This window comes from Mytilus edulis, chromosome 3 (assembly GCF_963676685.1).
Source record: "Mytilus edulis chromosome 3, xbMytEdul2.2, whole genome shotgun sequence".
Lineage (NCBI taxonomy): Eukaryota > Metazoa > Mollusca > Bivalvia > Mytilida > Mytilidae > Mytilus > Mytilus edulis.
Window position 1 is genome coordinate 42,618,985 of NC_092346.1, and position 21,576 is coordinate 42,640,560.

General features: G+C 31.4%; 3 protein-coding genes across 3 annotated transcripts; 2 read left to right on the forward strand and 1 right to left on the reverse strand.

Annotated features, from left to right (window-relative positions):
• The first annotated feature begins 1,589 nt into the window (after window positions 1-1,589).
• On the forward strand, window positions 1,590-8,078 carry LOC139516563 (G patch domain-containing protein 11-like). Its single transcript, XM_071306744.1, has 6 exons — window positions 1,590-1,763; window positions 3,014-3,237; window positions 5,422-5,675; window positions 6,201-6,374; window positions 7,221-7,302; window positions 7,742-8,078. The coding sequence occupies exons 1-6, from the start codon at window positions 1,702-1,704 to the stop codon at window positions 7,798-7,800; spliced, it is 855 nt and encodes a 284-aa protein (XP_071162845.1). The 5' UTR covers window positions 1,590-1,701; the 3' UTR covers window positions 7,801-8,078.
• A 2,006-nt stretch (window positions 8,079-10,084) lies between these two features.
• LOC139516566 (cytochrome c oxidase assembly protein COX20, mitochondrial-like) lies at window positions 10,085-16,293 on the reverse strand. Its single transcript, XM_071306746.1, has 4 exons — window positions 16,147-16,293; window positions 11,872-11,984; window positions 11,140-11,199; window positions 10,085-10,407 (listed from the first exon to the last, which is right to left on the reverse strand). The coding sequence occupies exons 1-4, from the start codon at window positions 16,174-16,176 to the stop codon at window positions 10,314-10,316; spliced, it is 297 nt and encodes a 98-aa protein (XP_071162847.1). The 5' UTR covers window positions 16,177-16,293; the 3' UTR covers window positions 10,085-10,313.
• A 161-nt stretch (window positions 16,294-16,454) lies between these two features.
• Window positions 16,455-21,092, forward strand: LOC139516564 (nucleoside diphosphate kinase 6-like). The gene is made up of 2 exons (XM_071306745.1): window positions 16,455-16,526; window positions 20,453-21,092. Exon 2 carries the CDS (start codon window positions 20,532-20,534, stop codon window positions 21,090-21,092), a length of 561 nt encoding a protein of 186 aa, XP_071162846.1. The 5' UTR covers window positions 16,455-16,526; window positions 20,453-20,531.
• The last annotated feature ends 484 nt before the right edge of the window (window positions 21,093-21,576 follow it).

Genomic DNA, 21,576 nt, shown 5'->3' on the forward strand with positions numbered 1-21,576 from the left:
CTTGAAAAAAAAAAAACTTTTTGTAATGTTAAATTTTCTCTTATTATAAGTTATAAGATAACTATATTTGGTATGCGTGTATCTTGCAAGGTCCGCATGCCCGTCAGACAGTTTTCACTTGACCTCGACCTCATTTCATGGATCAGTGAACAAGGTTAAGTTTTGGTGGTCAAGTCCAGATACTATAAGCAATAGGTCTAGTATATATTCGGTTTATGGAGGCACTGGAAGTTGTACACGTCCAACTGGCAGGTGTCATCTGACCTTAACCTCATTTTCATGGTTCAGTGCTTATAGTTAAGTTTTTGTGTTTTGGTCTGTTTTTCTCATACTATATGGAATAGGTCTACTATAATTGGTGTATGGAATGATTGTAAGGTGTACATATCTAGCTGGCAGGTGTCATCTGACCTTGACCTCATTTTCATGGTTCAGTGGTCAAAGCTAAGTTTTTGAATTTTGGTCTTTTTTCTGATTTTGCATGCAATAGGTCAACTGTATTTGGTGTATAGAAATATTTTATGATCTTTATGTCAGTCGCGACGTTTTATTTGACTTGACCTCATGTTCACAGTTCATTGCTCAGTGTTCATTTTTGTGTTTTGGTCTGTTTTTCTTAAACTATAAGCAATAGGTCAACTATACTTGTTGTATGGAGAATTGTTAGCTTTGCATGCCTACCTGGTATGGTTCATCTGCCCTTGACCTCATTTTCATGGTTCAAATGTCAATATTTAGTTTTCTTGGTTTATGCACAGGGGCTTGTTACAATTGCCGGGTTTACTATCCATACGAACCCCTAAAAAACATGTTTTTTTTAGGGGTTCGTATGGATAGTAAACCCGGCAATTGTATATATATGTTTTTTAGGGGTTCGTATGGATAGTAAACCCGGCAATTGTAACAAGCCCCTGTGGTTTATGTTAAAGTATACGTGACAGTTGTAATAAAGCTTTATATTTTAGGACTATCAATATCAATAATTAGTAAAGAAGGCGAGACATTTTAGTGTGTGCACTCTTGTGTACTTTAATTCTGTCATCTCATGTCGCTTATTGAACAAATTATAATTTTCAATTCACTTCAATTTCGTATAATTGCCTATTTGGCGTGTTAAGCGTTGAGAGAATCATTAATCATGAAATATCTCATGTAGACTTAACCTTGATTTTAGGTTACCAAATTATTTTAAAGCCTTGGTAAAGTTGATAGTTTTTGTGTACGAAAAAGGTGGCCTGTTTTATGGTCTTAGCGTCCGTCCGTCTGTTCGTCCGGTTATCTGTCCCCTTCATATCATGTTAAAGTTCTGGTTAAGAAATATCTTACAATGAAGTCATGGATTTTGGTTCCTATCTTACTTGTGATGCATTATGATGTGGTCTTTTATAATTTAATGCAAAGGTACGTCGGATTTGACCACAGCAGAGTCATACTATATTATATGTCATTTCTGTGTGTGCGAAATTAATCAACTCAATGTAAAGGTACACACAAAACAACATTAGCTTTATCACATAATTTAAAAACATTTTCAATCTCAAAATTAGCGGATTTACTGCGACATTTTCCGGAAATGCAACGACGTTGTCTCTTTTTGTTTCTGATATTACATGATCTTCAGTACATCCGTTTATTTTTTTGACAATCAAAAAATAAATATAAGTGTGATTTTTCCTGTAATGCCATTGAATGTGAACGAAAATGTCTGCCAACTTAGATGACGAAGAAGATGATTATATGTCTGATACCTTCCTAACAAAATGGTTAAGTATTATTTTAAAACTATCGAACTAAGTTCGTAAAAAAAAAAGAGGGGGGATGGATAAAAGGTTTGGAAAGATCATTAAGCTAATGAAAAAGCTCTATTGAGTTTATAGATGTATAAATAAAAAGGCTTTGTTAATTGAAAATGTCGGGGCATATATAATAGAACCAAGAAATTACATATAAAAAGCTCTATTTGTCATGTTTGTTCTTAATCAATTATTTACTTCATAATTATAATATTAATTAATAGATCCAATGCATATATATATATACTAAACCACAGCATGTCCATTAGGGGCTTGTATCATAGAAATTTTGGGTGGAAATATATGTCAGTCGACTGCTGTTCTACAATGTGTTTTATGGCACTTTCAGTGATATTGTTTGCCTTAAATAACCGGAGAATAAAGGGTTTTTCCCCTGGAGAAGAATTCCAATTTGAAAAAAAAATGGCTTAAAATTATTCCTAAAAAGACAATTTTTTTCCCAAACAGTGCAGTATCAGTAGTAATTGTGCATGAATTCAAACTGAAAAAACACTCATTTAAACATTTTTCATGCCTAAAAGGACTATATGTGCAGATTTGAGACTCTATAAATGTATTTATGTATCACCACTGACACTAAGGGGTCTTATTTCAAATGAGGGTTTACCTCTTGAAATGGGGTCTGCAAATTGAAGTTCCAGTCAAATTTATGGTTTATTATAAATTTCCCAATTTGATAAATATGACTCATATTTTCCCCAAAAAAAAGGGTACAGGTAGTTTTGAAAAAAGCCAACAATATCACTGACTTTAACACAGAACTGTAGAAGGTATACCAGTTGACTGGTACTGGCATATAATTACAACCCATACAAGCTCATACGGAGTCGCTAAACTGAATCCTCTATATCTAATACACGCATCATATATTTTGTTTTATGACGTCCAAATTTTACGGGAACCTGTGTGATATCCAGTAATGGCGGACAAATAGCGATAAGATGTATTAAAATCAATCTTGCATAGCTCAAATACTTTGTCAAAAGGTTACAAAATGTAGGTAATAAGTGTAGTATTGATCGTATTATATCTGATCATAACATTTCAAATAAAGTTTTCCTTTTTAGTATAAAATAGTAAAACTGTAATGCTGAGCTCTATAAAACAAATTAAGCTTTTCGTGAATTTGTTTTAGTACATTTTGGAATTTTCCATGTACAGATGTAAATACATGTATCTTTTCTTTATTCTATTCACAGTACAGATACAAGACCAGGCCTTTTATCAGGCAACACTGCAAGGATTCATAAAGTAGAAAAGAAAATTAAAGAATCTAATATTAAAAATATAGTGAAACCAAAGTCTGTAGTTGAGCATGAGAAAAGAGAAGAGGGTTTACAAGCAGCCATTAAAAGTGACAATAAAGGGTTTGCTTTACTAGCAAAGATGGGATATAAACCTGGAATGGGAATTGGTAAACAGGGTAAGCTGAAATGAAGAATTCATTTACAGCTAATTTCCTAATGCATGTATAGCAAGACTTTGGTTTGCTTCTTGATTTGTTTATATATTGTAAAATTGTAATTGGGAAAACATCCAATTAAATTTAAATATAATATATGGCTAAGTATTCAGTAAAGTGCTGTTTCAATGGGTGTCCCAGAAAAATGCATTTTTTTCATATTTTAAATTATTTTGAGTTTTAATGCAGATAGCTAATCAATCCACTGTATAATGAAGAGATAATATAAACAGTTTCATATGAAAACTTTATTGTAGAATAAAGTATTTTATAAATGAAGTGTTGAATTCCCTGCTTTGTGCATGCTTATTTTGTGACATGGTCGAATGACCCAAAATCAAAATTGTTTTATAAACCTTTTTTTATGAATGGCAACTAGGTAAAAAGGATTTTCAGGTAATACAATAGGGTTGGCAAGGTTAAGGACACTAAAACATGAAAAATCTTCGAAAAATAAGGATTAAAAACAATTTTAAATGGTCATGTTGTCGGACATTTTCTGTCTTCTTCCTAAGAGAAAATGAAATATAAGTTATGTAACAATAGAGGGCAATTAAATGCACAAAATATCTTGAGGCTTCAGCTTATTAACTAAAATGTGATAATTCATCATGAAGATACAGCAGAAACTTTGATTTTTTTCAGCAATTGTCATTAAAGTTTACTCTTGAAAAATCTGTCCAACCGTAACGGGCGAAAATTTCAATTTTCATTTGCAAGTTGCCAAATTGGTTTAATTTTTTTTAATGTTTATGACAACATATTTTAAGACAATCGCATTGCGCATTTGGTATTGCTGTCAACTGTTCCTTTTTATTCTAGGTCAACAACATCGAAGGGGTGAACGCTCTTTCTGTCCAACCAAGAGATGGAAGTTACATCCGAATACGATCAGTAAAATAATGAATTCTGTCCTATGTTTGTCCGACAGGGAATATAATCTGTCCTATGTTTGTCCTACAATAAATGAATTCTGTACGCTGTTCATCCAACAGTTTTTTATGGTTTCATTTTATCCATTTATTTAATAATGAACCATTTTACCTCTTGCTGAGGAACACCAGCTGTAGATATTAGTATAAACAGCAAAGTTTTGATTTTGTTTTTGACTTCGAATGATGCAAATGGAACAAATTCTCATCCAAAAATGTCCCCGTTTGTCCGACATATTTTAAGATTTTTCAAACTTATAAGTTAGTTTTTGAAACATTTAACAAAATGATATACTTTAATTGAAGATCTTATGAACTGTCAGAGAAAAATTAATATATTTATTAACAAAGCCTTCATATAAAAGGAAAATATTCATTTTTCAATGTCCTGTTACGTCCAACATAACCTCTGTCCAACATACTATTTTAATAGGTCTAATTTTATGTTTTCTGACTAAATAACTATCTTTTTACATGTAAAACCCTAAACTAGAATCATTCTCCTTTCAGAAAATCATGTTATTATGATTGAAACAGCTACTTTTAAAATCATACATTTTGTCACACACTGTCAGCACTATACTGAATACTTAGCCATATATATATAGGTTTAAATCTGCCTTTTTATGTTGTTTTTCAGATGTCAATCGATATCTTAATAACAATGCTTGAGCAAAAATTTATACAAACAAAGCAAGCAAGTCAACCAAACCTTTATCTTGCTAGCATTAAAAAAAGAGCTGTAATTTAAGTAAGGAAATTAGATGTTTGTAGGTTTATTAGAATTATTAGAACCAATGCAATAAATTGATCAGATTTATTATGCATCAATCATGACAATCATCTCAACTTTATAATTATCAGCTTGAAATTATAAGGATTTAAAACAAAAAAACTTTATTTTATTATTTAAATAATAAAAGATGATGAAATGACAATGTTTGGTCATTTAATGTTCAATAACTCCATGGGAAGTCTAGTTTGAATCATGAAGAAAATTTAAAAGAGAGTGTCAGTCATTAAAAGTATGAACATTATAGAACCAGAGTTCCCTGATATGTCATGGGGAGAACACTGCTAAATGTCTACTTTGTTATTTTAATTTTAATACATGTAGTGACTGACATTGTTCTATCTAATGAAGGTGTACAGTTTAATAGTCTAAAAATATTACTTTTTAAAATTTATAGTGTACTTGTTTGGATATCTACAGGTGAAGGAAGAAAAGAACCCGTTGGTATAAACTTTAGAACAGGAAGAGGTGGTTTAGGTGCTGAAGCAGACAGAAAAAGGCGAAAAGAGAATTGGACTGCAATGAGAGCCAGTCGTCATATCAAAAGACAGAAAATGGAATCCAATTTGAAAAGAGATTTTCAACAGAGAATGAGTAGTAAATTCACAGATGGTAAAGCAGAGAGAGATGTGATAAAAAGTCAGAAAGTTTGTGAACATCTAGATTCAGAAATGGTAAGTTGATGATAATTGAAATTGAAAATGGTTTCAAAATCATGTCCGTCATTTAAATGTGCTTGTACATAAAGTATGCACTTCTTATGATAAGTCTTATCATACATTTGTTCTCATTTAGTAACTTAGAAGAAAGATCTCCAGTGTTTATGCATTGCATAATTTGACTTCACCTCAAACAAACCAAATCATTAAAAGATTCTCTACTGTATGGGCATTTGTCCATCATCGAAAAACCTAGGTGACCTAATTTTATAACTTTTGGGTTGACATATATTACCAAGGTCTTTAATATTAAATCCAAATATATATTTTTTTCTTATTATTACATGTTTAACCATAGTAATCTGACTGAAAGGAAAAGTAGATCATTGAGAACTTGCTTATAAAATTTTGATCATTAAAGCACTTAAAACAGGAGATTGTTATTTTCCAAAGAATTGGGAGGGATCTTTGAGTCAAAGAATAATCTTAAGTAAATGATTGAGATGGATAAATCTATGATCACTGGCCATTTGTTTTTAGGGTACTACTATTCCAGATGAATGGTACTTTTGGCCCAAATCAATGTTGCCAAAAAAGAAAAAGAAAAATGAAACAGAAACGGGGACAGAGACAGGGTTATCATTTGAGGTAGTAGAAGAAGAAGAGGATGATGACAATGAAGAGGAAGAAGAAGAAGAGGAAGACTTTTTAACAGTCAGTATATTGTCAATCTTTGACTTGTAGAGTACTTCAACTCATACTAACTGTGCTCTGTATACTGTAAATTCAGAAATTATTGCGTGTATTTATTATTGCGATTTTGTCATTTTAAACTTAAATGCGATTTTAATGTTTACGATTTTGAGAAAAGTCCTGATTAATTCAGATAAAATATTACAAAATGTGAGTTTTAATTATTGCGTTTAAAACTCTGTCGCATTATTCGCAATAATAAAAACCTCGCAATAATTTCTGAATTTACAGTAGCTTTATGTTGTGTTATCATGACCTAAATAACAAAGACATTTTTGTCTGGAACAGAAATACATGAATGTAAACAGAATGCAATACATCAAAGGATTATCTTCAATTTATTTCTCTAAAAGCATATCTATAATGTATTAAGAAAATATAAAATCTTTATATAAATGTAGAGAGAAAAAAATAATTCACTTTGGCATAGCTATGGGGTAGTGCTCATTTTACACAGATGTCATTTGGATTTTGGATATAATTAAACATGAACAATAATTTTTAAATGTCATTGCTTTATGAAATTATGACTATTACTTTCTGATTCTAATTAACAACAAAAAGTGATTCCTGTGTACTGCTTTTTGACATGCATTTCAGACTAGACAAAGGCTACTGCTCAAGTCAAAGAAACTCACATTTAGTATCTTTTCAAGATAAAAACAAAAAAGTCCAATTTGTTATCATGAAATGTAATGTTGGAGTTGGTACTTTGAGTCATTGAGTAATAATTTTCATCGTTCAATTTGTATCATGCATTGTCAAAAAACAATATAAAAACTTAATACTTAAATATGTTTGTTTTAGAATCAAGAGAAACTTGAAGCACTTACAGCCTACCTTAGAACAATACATCTCTACTGCATATGGTGTGGCACCAAATTTGAAGGTATTAATTTCTTATATACTTTACTTAATAAGAAAAAAATGTTTTGTTTCTGGTAATGTTTGATATAAAAAGGGTAAAAGGCGAGTTTAATAGTATGCAAGTTCAAAGAAAATTACTTTTTTCTATTTTATAGTTTTGTCATCTGTAATGAAATGCAAACACTCACGTACCAACTATCGACTCAAGATCTTCATGCATGATAAAAAAAAGTATGGGGATGTACAAAATTTCATTTGCAAGGATTGTTATAACATGTGCAAAAAAGTCAGTCAACTAGAACACAACACAAAAAAATCTGTAAGTCAATATTAAACATGTTTTTCAACAGAAACAAACAAAACACTCAAGCGTTTAAAGTAAATTATTTGTAATCAAGATTTTTTTTATGTTTGTGTTGGACCAAATTTACATGTATTACAGCCATGAACTATTGTTTCAGATGAGGATGATCTCACAACAAATTGCCCTGGTGACACAGCTGATGCTCATGATGAATAGTAATAGTACATATCAAAGTCTGGGTACTTATCCAAAGAACTTTATGTATTAAAGACACCACTTTGTTCAATGGAGGCCAATGTGTTGAGATTGTGTCAGATGTTTTAGACAAGGCACTTTGGATAGAGTTTATGTACATTTTAAACGACAGGACACTTCTGTGATAATGATCTTTTATAAATAAATGCTATTAAAAATAGGCAAATTCTGTATCAGCACATGTACACTTTAAAGGAAGAGCTTGTAAAAGGAGTATTAAAAAGTGACACATACATGTATGATTCTTTGTTGGTGAATGCACTTGTTTGTTAGTCCACTAATCTTAGTGTTCCACTCTATCTTCTGTAATTAAGTCTTTTCATAAGAAGTTGAAGATGAAGTTTATGCATTTTGTTATGCAAATGTTGTGGTCTTCGAACAGGAAAATTGTTTTTAAAATTGCAGTTTTCAGAAGTTAAATCTTTAATGTTATAAGGTTAAAAGTTTCAAGCTTAACAGTTGTATCTGGACATTGTATTGCATATGCAATACTCTCAGTATGCCCGTTTCTTTTGATATTTTTGGAAGAAGATTCTTGAGTTCATGATGTTTAATGTCAATTTTTTCAGGTATTCAGATGCAAAAATGTTTTAAAAAACAAGTATTTGGACCTTTAGGTTTAATTGCTCTCATATAGTGCTGGTGCTGGCACACCAGTTTCAGGTTAAGAGAAGGTTGAGCACTCACAAACATGTTCACCCTGCCACATTCTATGTTTGCCTGTCTGAAGTCAAGAATCTGTAACTGAGTGGTTGTTGTGGGTTGCTGTAAGTCATATATATATGCTTTTTGTTTCATTTGTTGGATATTTTTCTCATGTTGGAATCTTTTAAACCGAGCTTATCCCCTATTCAATATGGATGTTGCTCAATGTTTAAGGCAAAATTGTGACATATAGTTGTGTAAATCTACTTCAGACATCTCTGTCGGATAGTTATCTTATTGGCAATTTTACCACATCTACTTGTTTTATATAATAGAAGATTATGTTTTCTGGATTGTGCATACACCCATCTGAATGTGTGTCCCCTTCCTGGTTAAAGGTATTTTGTGATCACATCAACTTAACTAAGTTAATAACTTCATCAAAGATAAACAGTTTTAAACAAGTGAAACTAAAGTCTACTACTTACTGATGATACCCCTGCCAAAATATTTTGGTAAACAGGAAGTTGTTGATTTCTGATGATTCTGAAACACATCACACAGTATTGCCAACATATATAAACCCTGAAACCAACTTTCAAAAATCCTTGTATTGTAGTTCCACAGAAAAAGTGTGAAGAAAATTTTCAACTTTGCTATCATGTGTAAAATGATACAAGTTTTCGGTAAACAGGAAGTTGTTGAGTGATTAAGCTGAAAATGTGTCACACAGCATAGCTGACTTGTATAAACCCTGAAAGTCTGAAACCAAATTACAGAAATCCTTGTTATGTAATAAATTCCTGAAAATAAATGTGATGAAAATACTCATGGGGCAGACACTGACGGAAAGAGTTTAGACAGTACACCCCCACTTGTTTAAAGCAGGGTATAAAAACAAAATTTAACATTGAGCAATAAACCATAAACATGAGGTCAAGGTCAAATAAAACATACCAGACTGACTTGTACATAGTTAAATATTTTCAATAATCAAATATAGTTGACCTATTGCACACAGTATTTGATCAACAGACCAAAACAAAAAACCATAAACACTGAACCTTAAAGATGAGGTCAAGGTCAGATGACACCTGCCAGTTGAATATGTACACCTTACAATCATTCTATACATTTTGTACAACAAATATAGGAGACCTATTGCCTATAGTATCTGAGATGGATTTAACCACAAAAACTTGACCTTGTATACTGATCCATGAAATGAGGTTGAGGTCAAGTGAAAACTGTCTAAATTAATACCAAATATACTTATCCATATTAAGAGAGAAATTAAGAATACTAAAATCTTAACTTTTTTTTCAAATAGTCACTGAACTATGAAAATGAAGTGAAGGACAATGGACATATGACAGACAAAAACTTCATATCATAAGCATATATGTACAAAGTATTAACTTGAAGGATCCAGGCTTTTTGTACCTTCAGAAACATTAAGTATTTAAGAAGTTAGCCAAAGCCTCCTGATCGCTATCCATATGTCGAGCGATCTGCGACTTGATAAAAACCCATTAAAGCTATCTACAATAAACTTTGGAGATCTAAATGTATCTAAGTCAATAATGAATCTACAAAAAACTCAACTCAAAAGTCTTCTTGTATTTCAAATTGAAAATTGTCAGACAAGTGTATTCATGTTTTTAGGGATGAAAGTTGACAAATCAACAATTTGGCACATCAACAATGAACATGAAATAACATGAGTTTGTAAAATGCATCCTCGTCCAAGGCAAGTAATGTTTCAGGATCACATCCCATCATATCACAATATAACTATTACACACAACTATTGAAATGGCACAGTATGTTTATATTGGTTCATCTTTGTCAATTTTTGATATTGTTTCATTTATTTTGTCTATGTATGCCTGCTGTTTTGATGTGGTGTACCAACAATAAGTTCTGAAAAAAAAAGAAACATAATTTAGAAATATAACTTCAGAAATGTGCCAGTAAAATGAACAACAGAAGATATAGCTGATTTAATTGTGTGAATCTTTTATTTTATTGATAAACTTAATCAAGATTGATTTTAACATTTTAAAAACAAATTTACAGTTTAATTAATATTGAACTGATCCTCATGAAGAAAACTGTTATAGAGCAGCATAACCTTATTTAATTTTCTAGTGGAAAACCAACAACCTCATACCCAATATAATAAAATTGAGACTTGAAATGGGGAATATGTCAAAGAGACAACAACCCCGACCAAAAAGCAGACAAAACCTGATGGCCACGGATTGGTCTTCAACCCAGCAAGAAAACCCTGCACCCAGAGGTGGTCCTGTTATACAACTGTTTCATGTCATTTGGTATGATTCAGCATCCCTTCATCAATTTCAAATATGTAAGACCCAGATAATTTTGTTGATGTTTTAAATCAAATGTACATTTTTGCAATTAAGAAAATCAAATATAGCTTTTTCACACACATAGAGAATTGTCATTGATAAAGAATCATTTTCATATCAATTATAAACTAAAATGATGATTTTTTTTGTCGAAATAAAATTGTCTATGTATAATCTCACAATCTCAGTTCAAATAAAATTAACAAATTGTTTTAAAGTAGTTTTTTGAATATTACAAAAAAACAAGTGGAGCTTCTTTAATCAAATCTATTCTACCTACCCATAACCAATGTATGGAACCAAAAATCCTAGAAATGATGCATGAAACATTTTCCGTCCACTACCTGGAAGATAAATAGAAGCACATTGAATACAAATCTATAACATATGTACGTATTTGCCTTGGAAAATACGTCTTTGAGTAAGATGTGTAACAATCTAATTTAAATTAAAACTCGCTCATTATTTTTGCTTTGTCACTGCCATCAAGCATAAAAAATAAGCGAGTGTAGAGATTTATTTTTATTAGATTAGATGTGAAAAGTATGCATAGTATCTGCATGTAGCTAGCTCAAAATGGATAATATATAAATTGAATTAACAAATATGTTTAAAATTGATGATAGATTGTCATATCTATTATGAAAATAAAACGTAATGCGCCCGTATTCATCTGTGCATATAATATTTTATTTCTTTTAATACCGGTAGTAAAGACATGTAGTTTATTTTTTTGACACATATTCACTTTAAACATGAGAAAGCCTGAAGCCTGTATGATAGATATGAAACGTGAATTAACATGATTAATAATTAAAACTGGTATTTTCAAATATACATTACAATATAAATCTTAACATTCACATTTATAATTAAAAGGTTATAATTTTGACACCAAGATGAAAACTAAATGGGCTAATGATGGTATACAATGTATGTTCCTATCTCTACCATGTCTACATTTGTATTAAAATATACAAGTATTATAAACTATTATTACTATTAGTTCCACCTACTTGTAAATATAAAAGTAGCAAGACCACTTATAAGTCCACTAGAACTACCAACTAACATAGTGTCTCTGAAACAGGGTTCCTTCCATACCTCTTGACTGAAGAATTTTTTCTGAAATATAAATACAAAACTGAAGCTACATGTACTCTTAGTTACATTTTGTACTTACATTATATACTGTATGGCAGGCAGTGTTCTTCAGAAGATTTTTGAATAGCACCATATCAATTTTAAACATTTTGTTTCCTAAATATTGTTGCACAATGTTACTATTTAATGAACCAGAAGACTGATTGATGGCCATTTTATATGATATGACTGATCATCATTGAACAAAGCTATGGTACTTTTTACTTTTATTTTCTGTTCTTAATAATAAAAAATCTATTTTGATTTCTCAATAATATGTAGTTGAATTTTTGGTATTTGGTACATCTGGAATTCCTTTCTTAGTCAGAGGCGGATTTAGGGGGAGGGAAGGGAGGGGGTGCGTGCCTCCTAAAATTTGCAAAGCATGGGTTGTCTTCAACTTATTTAAGTACCAGAAGAGACAATTTCATTTTTTTTAACATTCAAAGTATATAAAACAGTCAGTTTAACAGAATCAACATGATTACTTATCAACTAACCTACGATTTATTAAAATTCTATAAATTATTTCAAAGGAAGGTGTCAAACGCGGAGCTGGGTTTTATGACAAATATAATAGGTTTTTAGCAGTTAAAGTTAAAACAAATGTTACATTGTACATGTTATATTTGCGGTTTTTATAATCAATTTGTTTGATAATCGAAGTTCAAAAACATCCCTTATCACTTTCACAATTTCATCATCATGGCAAGGTCAAGAAAACAGTCCGCAGGTGAGATTCTTTTATAATATCCCTAATGAAAGATAGAAATACTGTTTCAAGCGAAAGGTTAATGTATAAATTTGTATCTCTATGGTGTCTTTATTTATTTCTCACATGCAACCTAAAAATTTAACTGAATTATATACCGTATCACATGCATAGCATCCCAAGAATATAAACATAACTTCGTAAATGCATCTCATTCTGATTTTAGTTGTTTGTGGTGAACACAGTAAAGTCTGGCATCACCTCCGAAAATCAAAAAAGTAAAAAACAGATATTATGAAAGGACATCAAAAATTGCTGGTAAAAGTAGAAATTTTCGTTTGCAAAATATAATACTAGTATTGGTCAGGTGAGCAATTGTGATCTGTCTCGTCTCACTTTGCATCCATCGGTCTGCCCGTCTATCTGTCAACTCTTAACATTTCCATCGTTTTAACCAAGTTTGCAGAGCTGGTGTTGTGGAGTGTTAACGTAATTTTTAAGTAAGGCAGTTAAATTTCACTTTATTGAAACCATGTACAATTGGCTTAGACACATTGACGATGTGCAAAACAATTATTTATTTGTGGTGTTCCTGTATTTCTTTATGTCACAACTACCAGCACCATGTCTTTCAAGGTTTGGTTAAGATATTACCTGATATTCCTATATAGATAATTTTACAAGTGCTGGTGTCTTGTTTGTAGATTGGTTCCCACAGGAACACAGAATCAAAATAAAATGTTTGCATGACCTTCAGCTTCTGTTAGTGGGGCTGCAGCTTTATAACTGTAATAAACTCACTCATATATGCAATATGAATCCCTTAGTGCGAAAGTTAGGAGATTGTTGTAGATTTGTAGGAGACCTTGTCATCATAACTCGGTGGTTCTCCGCGGAACAGGGACATATTGTTTTACCTCTGTCCATCTATCCGTCAGTCAGTCACTTGATATTTGGTCAGGAGGATGCACTAGGAAGCATACAAATCTATTACATGTACTTGTACGTCATTATTGCATTTTCCCCCTGAAGATATTCAATTGACTAATATGAATGCAACACCAGTTTTCCAAGCAACCATTGCCATTTATAACATTCAATAGATTTTTTTATGTGGAGGGTGTGCTTGTGTACTCCGGGTTGAGGTCTGTCTCTACCCTTATTGTCTTCAGTCCCGTTTTCTGGCAAATATATGGGGGTAGTTTCAATGAATAGAAGCTCACATATTTCTTGTTAATTACAGTGAGTGTAGATTGTTGTCAGGTGTGGATTAAGGCGGTTTCAGCTTGAAATTTCTCGTTCATTTTACAACAAATAGTTCGAGATAGCTACATTTCACCCCTTTAGAAGAATATTTCAATATAATTTTACCTCAAAAAAATTTTTTCGTCTCGAACCGCTCAGCGAAATTAAACTTTGTGCCCCCCCTCCCCGCCCTTAACTGGAAATCCTGAATCCACCCCTGAGCTTGCATCATGTTTATAATCATAATTCAAAAACTGACCAAAGATTTGTATAGTAAAAATTAATAATGGATTGGAATCGTGTGGACTAAAAACAAACATTATGATTTGATCGATCAGACCTCAGTAATAATACACCTTAATTTATTGGTATTTGTCCGCCATTACTGGATATCACACAGGTTCCTGTAAAATTTTGATGTCATAAAACAAAATATCTGACGCCACAATCGAAAAGTGATTGCTATATGCGTGAAATGTTCAAGCGGCCGGGTCAGCCGGGATTAGCGATAAGATGTATTAGTTTTCTTTTGATTAGCGATAAGATGTACATGATGTATTAGTTTCTTAAACAGGTTGGGAACAAACCCCCTGGATGGTGATTATACCTGTATAGAGGGATAATCCTTCTTTAGAGGGATAAAATTATCCCTCTATACATGCTATAGAGGGGTATTTTCGTTTGCACTGGATTTAAAGCAAATTAGGGCAGAATGGCATTTTCTAGTTATATTGGCTATAATCTCTAGCATTATATGCATCAACATATGCACTTTACTAAAAATTGGGATAACCAGTTTTCTGCTAAAGTGACAAAACTTGCAATCTATTGTATACCTATCTGAACACCTGATCAACAACAAAAGGAATAGTCAGTCAGGGGTACTACTTGTACAAGTGTATTTAATTTACTTGAAGAAGTAAAAAAAAATATACACATATACATGTAAGTAAATTTTTAGGATACTTATACAAGTGAATTTTATTTACTTGTATAGGTAAAAAAAAAAATGGCTTAGTTATGTCCCTTAGTCATTCAGAATTTTTTACTTGTATAAGTAAAAAATTCATCCTTTCTTCTTTTCTTGAATTCTTAAGATTTCTTAGCTCTAATAGAATTTTAAATTGTGTACCCTTTGCAGATGTCTTTACTAATCATTTAAGTGTAATTTCATGGACAATGAAAGTCCCATTTGTCTGTTATCTTCTTAACACTGCTCATTTACAAGCCCCAAAGGAGCAATTTTTGAATGCCTTGCGCAAATATACAAGATCTTTGCTCAATCAGTTTCTTTGATGAATTAATGAGATGAAACATTGAACTTTAATGAAAAAATTTGAGCAAACCTGGGAAAAATCATTAAAGGCATGATTTTACATCTCAAAACTTGAGGATTTGTGTGGGATTGTAAGAAAAATTTACTTATACAAGTAAATTTTTCAGAAAATTAAGGGGAGATTATTCAAACATTATCTATTTACTTATATGTGTATATTTATTTTCACTTCTTCAAGTAAATAAAATACACTTGTACAAGTAGTACCCCTGACTGATAGTTGACCTTTAAATTTCATGTTAAATCTAACAATAGAAATTCTGTTCAGTGAGGCATAAGTGAGTAGAATTTACCTGATCATCACAACTTTCAATCATGGTGAACAATAGATTTTATATTTAGTCAGATAAGCATCAAACTGGGCATGTGCATATTAAATTAAGTACATCAATTGGTGCATCAACTGTTCCAGGTTACTGCCATAATAAGTAGAGAATGCCATTCTGCCCTATTTTGATTTAAATCCAGTCTAAACAAAAATACCCCTCTATAGACGGATAAATTTACCCCTCTATAGAAGGATTATCCCTCTATACAGGTATAATCACCATATAGAGGGTTTGTTCCCAACCTGTTAAAAGAAGCTATGTTGACACAGAGACATATAATACAATTTGTATGATATGCCTCTGGTTGACATAAGCCAAAATTTATATCGCTCCCTTGTCGGCCCAGGGGCCCATAAAAAAATGGCATGTCTATAAAATTTGGAGATAAACGAATCTGGGTGCGAACGGAAATTTGGGACGAAATGACCCAACTCTGTCCCCAAACGTCAGGTGAATGTAGGTTGGAAAATTGTATCTTCCGCGGAAGCTTTATGAGAAACCATAACTAAGTAGTTGGCTCACTTGTTTTTCTTGGTTTTCCTCTTCTTCCATTTTGTAATGATAACCTTGAGTATTTTACGTAAATTGTACGTTACATAAGTACAGAATTTGTTGTTTTTGTCGTGGTACGTTAGGTGCTTGAAACTAATTGTAGAACTGTTTCGGAAAGACACCGTTGGTCAAAACGGAAAATATTTAATAAAGATATGTTTATATTTCAAAATTTTCCTTTTGATAAAAGTGACCTTATGAAATTTAAAACGACATTAGTATGAAACAGATTGAACATTTGTCTTAAACTTCACGTTATTGGAAAACTAATTAAATGTTTGGTTTAAAATGAACACTTCATCTAAGAATACATTAAAACGTTTTGAAGATTGTCATGGAAAATTGAAAAGGTACTTTAATTTTAATCCAGAAGCAGAGGGTATGGTATCATGTCGCTCATAAAGTTGTCGCTTTATTCAATACCATATATTGGTGGTGTATATTTACTGTATAAATGGATAACTCCGAGTGACACTGATATGAAACAGGTACTCAATTACATGAAATAATGCAGAAATAAAAATAAACAGATAAAGGTCATTTAAATGATTTGCAATTGCAAGTCAATAATTGAATGTACAATGAATTATATAAGCGGAAGTATGCTAAATTCCTAAACCTTATTGCTGTTTTAAAATTTGTGTCACTTTTAAAATTGGTTGTCATCATCATGGTAATTCAACACTAGTTTTTTCTAGTAGCTCCAGACAGGGTAACACGAATTACCGAATAACAGTGTTATTATCCGAATAACTCATGTAATTACCGAATAACTCTTCAAATATCAATATTAACACATTTAAGTGACTTTTAAACATATAATATGAGGCAGGCATTACCTGTAAATGGGGACGAAGTCTGTATGAATTATTTTTTTGTAACTTACATTTTTATATTTGTTAAGAAAAAGAAACGGAAATACGTAACGTTTCCGATTTTGGTTCTGTTGTTAGGGATTTTAGTTATGACGTTATTTAAGTTATGACGTCATATGCAATGTAAACAAAGAAACGCTATCATCAGGTAACGTTTTTTCATATCAAGGAATTATTAAAAATGAAATTGGTATTGCGCGTTCCTTCCTATTTTATACTAGACTGATAAATATATATTTTACTCAAAGTTTCATACAAACGAGACCGGAAAAAGGAAGTACATTGTACATTTCTGCGCAGGTCCGGGATTTCAAAACATGACATAAAAAAAATTGAACGATTTTGAGTTCATTAGTACAATGAAAAATTCGGGAAATTTTCCCGATTTTTTTTTTCATTGAATTTTCTACTGTTATTGGGGACTTCGTCCCCATATTATTGAATAAAATTATAATAGAAGTGTATTTTATAACCTAAAAATAAAAAAAAAGTTGCAGGTAAGTTAATATTGATCATTATAAAATTATGGATATCGGTGTGTACTTCCAAGATGGCGACCAAGGAAAACGTAAGAAATGAAGAAAAGAAAGATTGCATACAATCCCTCAACGTGTTCATCTTAGACCACCAAAGTGGAGCCCTCACGCCACGTCACGGCAATGAACAATGTGAGGGTGGGCATTTTTTAAAATAAAATATGGAATAGTAAACTATTTAAATTAGTTTTTGTTTTAATTTTAGTTATTAAAAAAATATTATCTTTATCATATTTTTATATTTGTGATTTAGAAATGGATGTTAACTAAGCCCCTTTAAATCTATAAAATTACAACTATTAAGATATCCTGCACAAGGCACGGGCTTATCTGTCATAGTCCGTGGAAATACTTTATTTAGAATTTATTGTAAAAAATTTATAACTACTAAGATATCCTGCACAAGGCACGGGCTTATCTGTCATAGTCCGCGGAAATACTTTAAAAATTTCTTATATAATAGAAAAGATTTTTTTATGTTCATTTTAAATATATAACATGTTGTATAATCATTCTTATTTATAAGATATCTATATATATAAAATTCTGATTTGTAGAAAGTAACGCAATACAGTTGTGATTCTTTTTTTGGTGTTTCTTCTAAATAGAAAATATGTGGTATAATTTGTGCTTTCTTAACTTGATATATTTCTGATTTATAGAAGGTAACACAATATAAGGAAATGGCTTATTTCATATTTTTAATCACATACTAAAAAACTTTTCAATACAAGAACAGTAAAAATACCCAAGCATTAACAATATCACGAAGTGGCAACACCTAGCCGTAAGGCAGCAAGAAGAAGTCCAAACGCGTTTTTTCCTTTTCCTTTTCTTCCTGTTCCCCAAAATTCGTCAGGAACATTATGATTAATATAGCCACTTGTTGATGTTAGTCGGTCTCTGAAAGCTTTACATTGGAGGAATTTCAGTTTCAATATTTCTGCCATTACAAGGGGCTTCTGGTCTTCCCATGATTTCCTTGTCTTCAATTTCTTTGACAACATTTTGGCTTTTTTTGAATCTGATAATTGTTTTATTTGGTGCAACAATTCATACTCTTGGTGGTGGTTACATTTCATACACTGATATAAGTGTTCTGCGGAGGGATATGTGTAGTCTTCGATTAAAATAATTTGATTAGATTTGAATTGAATATGTGAAAATTCTTAATTACATTTTATTTAATAGAATAAGAATAAAATTGTTTATTATAGTGTCACATATTGATTGAAACAAGACATTCACACAATATTCATATACATACATACTACAATCAATATCCAGCCAAAAAATGACTTATGAGACACTGATCCTTAAAACCAAAATATATACAAAAATATACTTTTTAAACTTGTAAGTAATCACATAAAAGTTTTATCTAAATGGAACAAGTAGCTTAAAATATAAATAATTCTTAGTTTAAAAAAAAAAAAAAAAAAAAAAAAAAAAGATAATGTTGAGTAAATTGTTATGAAAAGTAATTAGTGATTGGAGTAATTGCATTGCTTTGATGTACTGGTTAAATTTTCAAATCCTTTCTGAAAAACAATTATTAGACAATTCTCTGTATATACAGTAAATTATTTAATACTATATTTTCATAGCGTTTTCCTTTGAAGGCATATATGCAATCTTTCTTTTCTTCATTTCTTACGTTTTCCTTGGTCGCCATCTTGGAAGTACACACCGATATCCATAATTTTATAATGATCAATATTAACTTACCTGCAACTTTTTTTTTATTTTTAGGTTATAAAATACACTTCTATTATAATTTTATTCAATAATATATGTTTAAAAGTCACTTAAATGTGTTAATATTGATATTTGAAGAGTTATTCGGTAATTACATGAGTTATTCGGATAATAACACTGTTATTCGGTAATTCGAGGTACCGGCTCCAGACATTCTCAAAACGCGCCTCCATATATACCTGCCAACCTTTCAAAATGCCCATGGGGGTTTTACGTGCAAGATGGCTCTTACAGTCTTAAAAAAACTTTAAGGAGGCCTTCAAATGTATTTTTATGATAAAGGTCATTTGGACTTGCAAGTCAATAATCGAATGGACAATAAATTACATTAGCTGAAGTGTGCTTAATTCCTAGACCTAATTGCTGTTTTAAAATCTGTGTCACTTAATTGGTTGACGTCATTCAACACTAGCATATCGGGCACTGACCTCTAGCATATCTAGATCTGGTACTATACACTTTATTGCTATTTGGAATTTTGCCTTGCTCAACCCAAAATTTCCCTCGTGAAATTTTGAGTTCATTCAACACTCACTTTTCCATTGTGTCGTCAGATATTTTCTATTATGACATCAAAATTTTACAAGAACTTTTGTGATCACCGATGTCACGTAATGGTACCGATAGACAAATGCAATAATGTATTTTAATTAGGTGGTAATATAATATATATTATACCTACCTGCCTATAAAAATGTATTGTCATATGCATGTAACGTTTGTATAAAGTTATACGTTTTACACAGATCTCAAGGCAAGACATTAAATTTAAACTTGCTGTAAAACAATCACATTGTCATTCTTCATGTTCTTGACAAATTAAAATGTTTGTGAGCAAAACATATTTAAATAAAAACCATTGTCAATGTCTGACTGTCAATGACTGTTGCCTCCTACCTGATGATGACCATTAAAACACAATATGATCAAATATAAATTACATGTTTTAAGATACATGTATATAGACTATGGCTATGTAGTAAGTTTTTATACAGATTGATTAATCGTGTACATACAAATGTACAATGCATATAAAAGTATTTATTCACCAACTAATTGATTTTTTTACATTGGAACTCTTACAATTTTTTTTTATTTATATTTCAGAGATTTGCAAATAGTCCTGATCCATACTTGAGAGAAAAATACAAAAAACTACAGTGGGAAGAAAAAAAGAAAAAACAAGATGCCTAATTGTTTGTTAAAACCATTACAATTAACTTTAGCCATTTTCAAGCCAGACATTGTTTCTAGACCTCATATTGTTCAACAAATTAAACAGATGATTCGAGATGATGGATTTTTTTTTGTAAAATCGACAACATGTTATCTTCCACGTTCAAAAGCCGAGGAATTCTACAAGGAACATGATGGGAAGTTTTTTCATAATAGACTTGTTACTTTCATTTCAAGTGGTCATGTGAGTGCCCATATCTTAGCAAAACATGATGCAATTAAATGCTGGAGGAAGTTAATGGGACCAACTAAAGTCCTGAAAACTGTTCATGAAGACCCACATTCGATACGTGGGAAATTTGGATTAACGGACACCAGGAATGCTACTCATGGTTCAGATTCGGAGGAGAGTGCTAAAAGAGAGATTAATTTCTTCTTTCCTGATTTTGATATTGAAGAATGGCATAGAACAGAAGAACAATATTTTAGAGAAGGAAAAGTTAAATTTTGTGAAGATAAAGAAATACATGTTATAATTGCTGAAAATGAACATAAACTGAGTCATGAATAGTAATTATACGACCGCAAATTTTGAAAAAATTTTCGTCGTATATTGCTATCACGTTGGCGTCTGCGTCGTCGTCGTCGTCGTCCGGCGTCCGAATACTTTTAGTTTTCGCACTCTAACTTTAGTAAAAGTGAATGGAAATCTATGAAATTTTAACACAAGGTTTATGACCACAAAAGGAAGGTTGGTATTGATTTTGGGATTTTTGGTCCCAACATTTTAGGAATTAGGGGCCAAAAAGGGCCCAAATAAGCATTTTCTTGGTTTTCGCACTATAACTTTAGTTTAAGTTAATAGAAATCTATGAAATTTTGACACAAGGTTTATGACCACAAAAGAACGGTTGGGATTGATTTTGGGAGTTTTGGTCTCAACAGTTTAGGAATTAGGGGCCAAAAAAGGGCCCAAATAAGCATTATTCTTGGTTTTCGCACAATAACATTAGTTTAAGTAAATAGAAATCAATGAAATTTAAACACAATGTTAA

Excerpts from the sequence above, each read along its gene's own strand:
- LOC139516564 (XM_071306745.1), top strand. The coding sequence starts at position 20,532 with ATGCCTAATTGTTTGTTAAAACCATTACAATTAACTTTAGCCATTTTC.
- LOC139516566 (XM_071306746.1), bottom strand. The coding sequence starts at position 16,176 with ATGGAAGAAGAGGAAAACCAAGAAAAACAA. Across the intron at positions 11,985-16,146 it reads AGGAAAACCAAGAAAAACAA|AAAAAATTCTTCAGTCAAGA; the intron begins GTGAGCCAACTA and ends TTTATATTTCAG. Across the intron at positions 10,408-11,139 it reads GTTCCATACATTGGTTATGG|AACTTATTGTTGGTACACCA; the intron begins GTAGGTAGAATA and ends TTTTTTTTTCAG.
- LOC139516563 (XM_071306744.1), top strand. The coding sequence starts at position 1,702 with ATGTCTGCCAACTTAGATGACGAAGAAGATGATTATATGTCTGATACC. Across the intron at positions 1,764-3,013 it reads GATACCTTCCTAACAAAATG|TACAGATACAAGACCAGGCC; the intron begins GTTAAGTATTAT and ends TTCTATTCACAG. Across the intron at positions 6,375-7,220 it reads AAGAGGAAGACTTTTTAACA|AATCAAGAGAAACTTGAAGC; the intron begins GTCAGTATATTG and ends TGTTTGTTTTAG.